Genomic DNA, 10,472 nt, shown 5'->3' on the forward strand with positions numbered 1-10,472 from the left:
TAGGAAACATCTTCCATTTAAACTCTCTTTTGAAAAACCCAAATTTTGCTTGGGTTGCTTGTTGTTAATACGAAACTGTAATATGTGAAATAAAGACAGCTGCCCGAGGCATTACATGAGTGATGTCCAAATTACGGGTAGCATTTCGACAATTTAAAATCTAACGAATATATGGTATCGAGTATCGAATATTCAGTTTCACTTCTTTTTTAAATTTCATTTAAGAGAAAGACAATCGCTGTAAAAGGGATTCCGAAACAGATGAATTTAGTTTGGTTACTTGTTCACATTTGAAGCAAGAGCTCATACTTATCCGTTCTGTACTTGCACAACATTTGTTGAATAATTCTTCAAGTATTTATATAAAAATTTGGCCATGTACGAGAGTAGGCGTATAAAACTGAAAATGATTCTCAATAATGCAATGTGAAACAGTGATAACATAACTGGCACAACATTAGAAGAGCAATCATCGGGAACGCATGTACACAAGTACATGTATTACGCATTACCGCTAAACACGGTATGACATGCATGACATGCAAAAAGTATAGTGTCGATCCTGGAGAAGATAGGACCGGTGGAACTGCCGGTTAATTGTTGAATGTGCGAGCATTGACTGTTGAATGTCGCTACGCGTGTGTGCATGTGTGTGATATTCTTCTTCGCAAACACATCTTTTTTCTAAAAGACCCCTTCAACTAATTAAGTTCAAAAGTTAGACAACATTTTAAAGCTCTTTAATGTTTTTGTTATGTTTTAAAGGGAATAAATAAATCAATTTAAATAAAAATTCAAATGTTCATAGAATTAAAAAAAGACAGGAAATCCCCGAAACGGTATGTATAAATACATGCAACAATTGAAAACCCAATACGTAAAGCTAGGAATCATTCCAATGCATTAACGTCAATGCTGCAAAATTAATTTGTCGCATGAATTTCCAAATTTATATGATAAAAGAAAAGTGAGACCGGAGAGCAATGATAATATCAAATGGCAAACCTATGGATATCAAGCTGAATTAATTGTAATGAGATTATTATTCGCCATTTTGAAGATGCTGTCTTACTAGCACGCTTCGAATCTTTTTCCCGTGTAGTTGACCACAGTAGGTTTCTAAGTTTTGGAAAAAGTACTGCATCGTCCTTGATAACAATATTGATTGCTAAACTACCGGTTACTGTTATCAATGATCCTGGCGAATGTATGGGAAACTGTCCTAACTGCCCAATGCATGGGTGCTTTGGCTAACATATCGATTGCTAGGTAGAGTGCTGATTCTCTTCACACATGCTGCATTTTGTTAAGTGTGATAAGGGTGGTTCAGTTGGCAAATCGGTTAACTCCATTGTTGGGATTTTATTAAATTTAAATAAAATAAAAGCTGAATCAACTGAAATGAAATTCCTCGAAAATGGACACAGCTACTTGCCTAATGATTCACAATTTGCTATCATCGAATCTCAAGCAGAACAAGGTCAGAATATATTTTCGCCAGATGATTGGTATAACATAATAAAAACCTGTAAAAAGAAAGCTCCGTTTCATAGGGTTCACATAACGCACCAGGACTTTTTCTCTACAAGTACTTTAGAAAATTCTATCGACAATAGAAAGGTATCAGTTGCAGGGATATGCACTGAATAAAATTAGAAAAGTTGAAACCCCATCTAATAAAATTTGTGCATGACTTTAACGAAGATACCCAATTTAGGGCCACAAATAGACGAGAAAGTGTAGCAGGTAGACCACTACGTCTGAACAATGTGATCCAGCCTTTTTTGCATCCAACAGGTAGAACAGTGAGAAAAGAAAAGAGGGAAGATATGATGGACTTCTTGAAATTCTGAAACTCTTTGATAAAACATATGTTTATATAATGACATTTTTCCGTAATAAAGGAATAATTAAAAGACTGAATATGAACTAGTGATTTTCTTTCGGTCCCCCAATCACGATAAAGTTTTAGTAATAATAACAATTACTCCAAATACATTCCATTTTATACTTGCTATATGCCGTCAAATCAAATAGGCGTCTGCAATAATACAGTCTACATCGTATTTTTTAATTTTTAACTTGCAAAGAATTTTAAAAAGCAACAAATAATATTTTATCGTTTTTCTCAACTTCTTGTTTTATGGAGTTAGCCGATTTGACAACTGAACCATGCATACGTGCATAACTCTAGCATGCTACATTCATTAGTAACTAGTGACATCAATATATCGAGGCTGGGTTTTTTTTTAATGAATTTCATCAAAGGTAAACAGTATGAAGAAATAGCTTTGAAACATTAATTAATGGCAAAGTTAGTCGAAATTGCCGATTGAAATTGATAACAGGGAGCTGCGTGAATTGTGTACAATGGAATCGGTATCAATGCGAAAATAATTTACACGTCATTAATATCCACTCATCAGCTGACAGTAAATTGGCTGTTATAAGTTTAGTAGAGTGACATTTTCATTACGGTAAGTACATGTACGCGCGAGATATATTGTTAGGTAAAATGGTCTTTTTCCTTGCTTATGTCGTTTGTCCTGATATTGTTCAGCTTAGGTTCGCACCAATAGACTATGAATATGGAATAACGTAAATTTTAGTTTGGACGTTTAGGAGAACTGTTTACAAAAGTTAATTTTTAAAAATCAGACCTTCGACGATCAATATTCAAGTTTTTCTTGTCTTAAGCGAAGCTCCTCATTAATAATTTTCTGAAAACTAGTCGGTCATACCGGTCGTCCCATAGTCGCATAATTTTCCTAAAACTTTTGCCTGTTGGACTTCTCACGGATTTTTATTATACTTTTCGGAATTCACTAGCTGTATTAGACGTCTCTAGTTAATGAAAAAGCGCACGACGAGTTAAAGATCGAAAGCTTTTGTTTGGTTTTATTATAATCTCAGCACTTTAGGCAAATGCAATTCTATATAGAATTTTGTATACCGACTCCGTACAGCGACACAAATGACGCCAAGTTTCTGCTTTACGGATAAAAGCAATAATGCCAATCCAAAATTAGAAACATGTGTTCTTTTTGTATGACTTGCGAAAGTGCAGCCAAGTTAGAAATGCTAATTCCGTATGATTACAGCAGCGATTTTTTGAATTCCTTATCCGAATTTCATGTAGAGCGAGACCGCTTATTCAGCATCTTGGATACAATTTGTAGTGGTAGTGGGCTGAAATTAAATGACTCAGAATGAATATACGAGTAAAGAGTATGACTCACAACAGTATAAAGGAGCTGTAACGGAAAAATACTGCGATGGATACCTGATGGATGAAATGGAAATGGAAAATGGAATAGAAAACGGAAATAGTCAAAACACCAGTTTTACGAATTCGCTATAGATGGAAGATTCACATGAAACAAGTGCTGTATTAGAAGCAATTTTAAAAGAAGTAAACAACCCACTAATTGAGCCCTTCCAAACAGCAGGAAGAGAGCAGCAGTTTACGGCCCACCCTACATCACCCCATGGTAACTCTTGTAGCGAATTTTCAAAATAAGGCCATATAAGGAAAATGGTCAAATGGAAATGGTTCGAACTGATCCGAAATATTTGCAGTAGCTTCCGTCCGTGGGCCAAAGCACGTTGGCGTAATATTTCAAAAACGATGCATGGCCATAGTACATAGTAAGTGATCGACATAGTAGAAGGTAGGTCCACCCAAAGTCGTTCTAAGTATTGCACCTATCCCCGCAAACTTAATACACTTTTGTGCGACAGGTGTTGTAGGGTGTATTCACAGAATACATTTTTGTGTGACAGGTGTTGTAGGGTGTATTCACAGACGATATAAAAAGTCGAAATTTCAGTAAAATATAATACCGAATGTTTTGTAGTGATATATTTTCTTGATAATATCAATACATTTGCCCAAGGGACTCTTAACAATAAATCAACGGGTTAATACATCGATATAACATTTCACACAAGTCGCAGAAGCATTTTGAGTCTAGTGTCACGTAAACGTCGCTAATTTTCTTACGTCTTTCCTTTCGCCAATGCTACACCGGCTAAAATTTCTCTGTGATAATGGTAGTCCAAGCCTGCTGAAGTATGGTTTTATGCTGAATAGTTCGAGTTTTGTAAGACAATCAAAAAACGTATGCAAATATTCTAAGTTCATTGGCTAATCGTATGTGCATTAAATCGTCGATTAATCATAGTGATACTCTTAATAAACTCAAATTGTTTTCAATTGGTTACAATGTATGGGCTTTATTTTAATAAGGTCTACCTGCATATGCAATTGATGGAAATGCACGATATTGATGAGTAGGTTTTTGCAACTTTGTATGTGCATATGTACTTATATTATGATTGTCTTTTTCTCATTTCTTAGAAAACACAAATTTATTTTAACTTTATTTCATGTTCGATATCTCTTTACTCTTTGTTCTTCGAATGAAAATTTCATTTAGCTGATGTAGAAACGAGAAAATGCATGCACGACAATGCGATCCAAAGCTTTTAACAAAATTCAATTTCTACTAATTTTTACTAACGTATGGCTCCGTCCCAAATACGAGTTATTGGTCTGCCCTTTTTTGTCTATAACATAATTGCCCCCAATCGTTTTATTTTCGAGAATTCCACTTCATGTGAATAAAGTAGGGTTACCCGCTCTATACTTAACAGAGATAAAAAGAAAAAGTTGACAACTGATGGCTAATAGAAACTCCATAGAAAGTTGCCGCTATTGTTGCAATAATTTTCGACAATGACAATAATAGATGAAATTTAATATGATCTTTTTATTTAATGTATGGTCGAAAAAATTCAGATTTATTTATTTGAGAGATAGCACTTTGGGCTATTAACCAAATTGCAAATATATATATTTTGAAAGTGGTGTAAGTCCATGTTGTGCACTTGAAATTCGTTTGACAAATGCCGAAGTGAAGAGATTTGCCTTTTAAGAGTTCGGCAAAATATTCCTATATATCAATTGCGTATCATAAGCGGTTATTTAAATGTTAAATCATCGCTTCCGCGTTTTCCATAATGCTCGGCCGTGAATGAATGAACATGAATGTTTGGGGTAGAATTGTAGCATTCGAAAAATCGAAAGTAGTAGTATCTTGTTTTTTGACACATTTGCCGAGTGTGACATTTCAAATGGACATTAGACCAGTGTTACGTGGCCAAAATATTGGATGAATCAATCTAGTAGCAATGAAATAAATAAAACTAATCACATATTTTTACAGTCAGAAGAGAACTTTTATTGTTATCAAACGATCACAGTTTTGGACTCGCTTTGAGCTCGCTTATTATAGAGAGTAGATTTTTTAGCTTTAGTAGAGTTTAACGAGACGGATAGTGGGATTAAGTTATAGGTATGGTAACTATTTTTGCAAGGGAATCTGAACCAATTGAAAAGCTCATAGTTGTATTTCTAATTGACTGAGCTTCCCGTAATAGTGCCGGTGAGTTAGCGATACCATTTATTAGCTTAACTAAGAAGGAAACACCATGACTAAAAATCTCTAATGAGGGTAAAGCCAGCAAAAGCAGTTTACTTTATAAAGGGGCAACCATAGAAGCCGGTTCCAGCCAAAACTTTTTAGGGCAAAAAGCAAGAATTATGTTTGAGGGCCAAGTGCAGACCTGGCTGTATTTGTAAATAGCTCAATATACATCTTAAACTGAAACCTTTTCTCAAACAATACCCCTAATCAATAAGTGAATCCACATTTTTCCAGTTTTGGTAAATTGATGAAATGCTCAGCCAAAAATTAATTCGACCTACAGAAGGAAAGCTGTTTTTTACTTTCTTGCATTTTTTTTATTTAATTTTATAAAATTTTCGGAGTACCAAGGCATCATGTAGCAAAAACATATGAATGCGACAGAGGAAAATGAGATCGCAATTCCATGCTAAATTAGGGAAACAATTTCAAATCACCAGCGTACGTATTACCGAGAGCTGTGTATATGACGTCAGTTTAAGAGCTTCTACAAAAAATCTTAAAAATGCGACAAGTAAGCTTTAATAAGTTCGTAGTGGTTGATTTTTCTTTTAAGAATCCATCCTGATAGATGTGCAGGAATAGAAGAGTTGAGTCCTTTAAAAAATTTAGGTAAAACACTCAACTTGTGACAATGCGTCTATAGTTCTCCACTGAATGTCTGTTTCCTGTGAGCAGGAATCACAAAGTTATTCTTCCATTCATGTCTTCAGAAGAAGATTAAACATATTTGCGATAACGCCACACAGTTCATCAGAACTTAATCTCAATACGCGATGATGATGGGGTGCCGAATGAATACAGAGTCTATGGCAGTTGATACATTCGAAAAGCGTCGTTTGAAATATCCAGCAAAGAGATTCCCGGTATAAATATTTATTATAAAATTGAAGGGTAGTTTGTTTTTATTATTAAAAAAAGGATACTACGACTAGGTAATCACCCGTTAATTAACGATTACGGTAATTCACTAATTTTGGCAGTGAGGCAAGTGCATTTAGGTATAATAGTTTAGCTTTTTTTTTTAACTAATACTATCGGCTGATAAATTCGCATCACACAAACACACCATATACAAAAATACTTAGTTTAGCAGTCGTAAGTGTATTTAAAAGTTTTGAAATGCAAACTTTTAAATATTTTTCAAACAGTGAAAACAAGTGGGCTCGCCCCACTTTCGAATTGAATGGTGTGACGTTTTCGTAACCATAAGCAAGAATTTTATTTTTTAAAAATATACTACGTGCGCTTGATGTGCGGAATAAGAGCATTAAGAGCATAAATTCATTTCTCCAAATAAACTTTGAATTCGGATTTACGATTTCAAGACAAAAAAAAAAAGCATACCAGGCTAAATCTAAACCCATCATGAGCACACAAATAGCTGTTCAGCTTGTATTAAGGATTTGATAAAGTTTCTTGTGGTGTAGCAGACATAAGAGAAGGGGCTTCCATTGTTCCCTCTTACCTATAGGTAGTCGCTTTTAACCTGCATATAATACTTTCTTATCTACTATGCTTGCACAATTAGAGGATGCACCTAAGCGGTTGATCAAATACGTAAAAAAAGGCATGCATCTATAAGTATCTGCGTCCCTCATCAAAGATTATTTGCCTTTCCGCTGCATGTCACGCTCCGGAAATATTGTAAGTCAGAATCAAAAGTCAAACGCTTGAATAGTTGAATAGTTGAATTTACATGAAAAATATGTAAAGACAATTTTTTTCTATTTATAATTCATTAAGTATAATACATTCAGTAAAATTCGTTTTCTGCAGTGAAAGCAAAATGTTAGGTGCTTGCATGTATTTCGATCATTTCTTCTCTGGAAAAAAGCATTTATTGAGAAAAGTTAATGCAATCTTTGTTAGTCAAGATATTTTCCATCATTTGCAACAAGTTTTTCCCCCGTTTTTGGCAACATGGCCACATACCGTCTCGAACGAACAATAGTGGCTTGACAGCAATACAATTATCGACCCATTTTTGCAGCTCCTCAGCATTTCGAAACTGCGTGCCTGCCAAGCCATGGTGAGTCGATCTAAACAAGTGGAAATCAGAAGGAGGTATGTCTGGTGAGTACACCAGGTACTGAGTACAGAACTTCTCATTCGAGCTGCCACAACATGTCTGCGATAACTGTCAATTTTTTCAATTGACGCCGCTAGACATCTGCAGTAACAGCTGCGTATGATTTTTAGCAGTTCGAATTACACTACAACTTACTTATCCCAACGTAAGCACAGCTCAACTCTACAGCCGTAACTATTCCGCTTCGGTGTCGATGTCAATGGCTCGCTTGGGCCAACCCCACAATTTTTGTAATTGGAATTGCCGTATCATTGCCAGTCACAACTTGCCACAGAAACCTCTTCTTTTTATGCCTGGCAAGCAATGACATGGAGATGTTGAAACCGGTCGGTAAATTCGAATGATAATCATTTTTCCCCGTTTTGTAGCTTTCCCATCGCGTGTAAACGATTCATCAACTACTAGGCAGTTCGAAACTTCTCTGAGAGTCTGCGCTTGGTTTCCGTCCAATGAGTCTTGCAATTTTTTATCTGCAAACTTTTTTGGTCTTCGAGGCTATTGTTTGCCATCAATAGCATCGCCATAAACTCCTAAAGAAAGTGTTTGTTGAAAATGCAATTTTGTCCGCTGCATGATTACTGTCTGTATACATAAAAAAAATCAATAGTACTAAATGGAAAATGGCTACTTTATGGAGAGGAAAGTCAAATTCGTCGAGATTAACCGTTGCGTGCATTAATGCTTCGCATCACTTAATCATTTTTACCAATGGATGACGCTGATCGAAATACATGCAAGCACCTGTTAGATAAAACTTAGGCTTAGCTGTTAGATAAGGATATAAGAAAGCCCATTTTTATCAACTCTCTCGCTCGTTCAACCACTCCCGCCATCACTTAATATAAAATCGTAGACGACCTACGTGCACATACCTAGTGTTATTCAAAACCTGCATCGATAAATTACAAAATATAAAACCCAAAGTTAAGAAAATTGCAATAAGTGCATCATTAAATAGCATTTGTTATTATAAAACAGTACAAAAAATATAATGCATTAATTACAAAATCGAGGTGGAGCATTTCATTTTTCGGGATTTATTAATCAAACGCCTGACTTCACTCATCTACGCGTTCCCGGAAAGAGTAACGAAATAAACACTTACAGCAACATTTTTTATCTTCAACTTAAGCCTGAAAATAGATTTTGTTTTGAGCTAAAGAATATTTTGAGTTCCGTGGGATAAATGCCTTCAGTTGTACGCTGCCTTTGTAAACATCTAATTTATTTGCAGGTGTAATCGAAATTTCCAAAATTATCCAGGAATATGGGGTACAGCGTCACTGAACTAGCCGCGTTAGTGTACAGAAGCAAAGGTAAAAACACAAAAGAAAAGAAAAGAAACAAAAGTATTATATGCGCTTCGGGACAAATCTTTGCTGTTCATTACTTAATATGGAAATATAAAAATTACATAATTAGTTGAAAACGACTCAAGAGTTTCATGGCATTAGGTTGAAGTTTTGAATGGGATATGATTTGTGTTACCGATTACGGCAAGTTATGATTATGTTTACGACTGAATCGGCGAACAGGCCGCCCGTAAAGTCTTGACACTTGCATGGGTCTGTCAATGACGCTTTCGTATAAACTCAATGGCAAATCGTCAATATTTATATACATATCGCTCTTTCCACAGCGGCTGAGAGTGCAAAAGAAAATCATCACAGTTCTCGATGTCATCAAAACTGACGCATTGACACGCACTGCTCAGCGCCTTGTTTCCTTTCGGTTTCATTTTTTCGTGTGGCGCTTTTATCTCTTCTTATGTCAAATGCGCCGACGACACGTCGCATACGTGAATGGTTCCGAAAGAAACCGTGTAATCCCGCAATTGGAAATATTACGAGAAATCTCGCATACACTCGCAATGCTCTTTTTTTTTGCACTATTCTTATTTGACGATGTAGTATTCTTCTAACTTTGTCCAAATCGTCGATACTCCATTGACGATGTTCCTGTTTTTTCAAATTTTGAAAACATTCCCATTATCTTGCTTAAAAATTATTAAATCTTTATAGATAGCAGAGCCCATGAATGGTTTTTAATGTCGTCACCGATGAAACCGACGGCATTAGTACTCGCTTATATATTGATTGTTGTACGTATCGGGCCCGGCTTAATGAAAGATCGTGCACCTTACAACCTTAAATATATCCTGACAATCTATAACATTTTTCAGATGATTTTCAACTCCTACCTGTTTATAATGGTAAGTACGGACACCTCTCTTCTCAAAAAGAATCTATTATGTATTCCACTAACATTGCGATTTAATACATCCAGGTTTGGAATGAAATGCAAGCGATCAGAAGTTTAATGATTAGTAACTGCCAGATAGACCGTACCGATGAAAAGCTGCTCGAATGTTTAAGCTTCGGTTGGTTGTATTTAATCAATAAAGTTGTTGATCTCTTCGATACAATATTTATGATATTGCGTAAAAAAAACGATCAAATCACTTTTCTGCATGTATATCATCACTCCATTATGATATACTTGACCTGGTTTGGAATTAAATATATGGGAGGTAATTTTCATGTATATATACATTTGAACTACAATATGAAGGATATTATGATTGATTTTACAGTAAGGGAAGAATTTGGAATTATTATAACAATCAACACCGCGATCCACGTAATTATGTATTTCTACTATTTAGTTGCCGCCATGGGACCACAATATCAGAAGTACTTACGGTGGAAAATATATATAACCAAAATTCAGATAGGACAATTTTTGATGGCCCCGCTCTACATTTTTGCATCTGTCGTGAAGGGTTGTCAAATATCTAAGCCGTATACATTTTGGGTAACCATACACGCCTGCATCTTTATTTACCTGTTCGTCGACTTCTACCGTAAAGCTTATAAAAAATCTTCGGGAAT

At 35.5% G+C, this 10,472-nt stretch overlaps 1 protein-coding gene across 1 annotated transcript; it reads left to right on the plus strand.

Annotated features, from left to right (window-relative positions):
* Positions 1-8,456: 8,456 nt before the first annotated feature.
* Positions 8,457-10,470, plus strand: LOC119638228 (elongation of very long chain fatty acids protein 7-like; the record flags this gene model as incomplete). Its single annotated transcript, XM_038034892.1, has 5 exons — positions 8,457-8,758; positions 8,816-8,897; positions 9,603-9,793; positions 9,868-10,111; positions 10,175-10,470. Coding segments are annotated over exons 2-5 (780 nt in total), but the record flags the coding sequence as incomplete, so codon positions are not given.
* Positions 10,471-10,472: the final 2 nt, after the last annotated feature.

Source organism: Glossina fuscipes, unplaced genomic scaffold (assembly GCF_014805625.2).
Source record: "Glossina fuscipes isolate IAEA_lab_2018 unplaced genomic scaffold, Yale_Gfus_2 86, whole genome shotgun sequence".
NCBI classification, from domain to species: domain Eukaryota; kingdom Metazoa; phylum Arthropoda; class Insecta; order Diptera; family Glossinidae; genus Glossina; species Glossina fuscipes.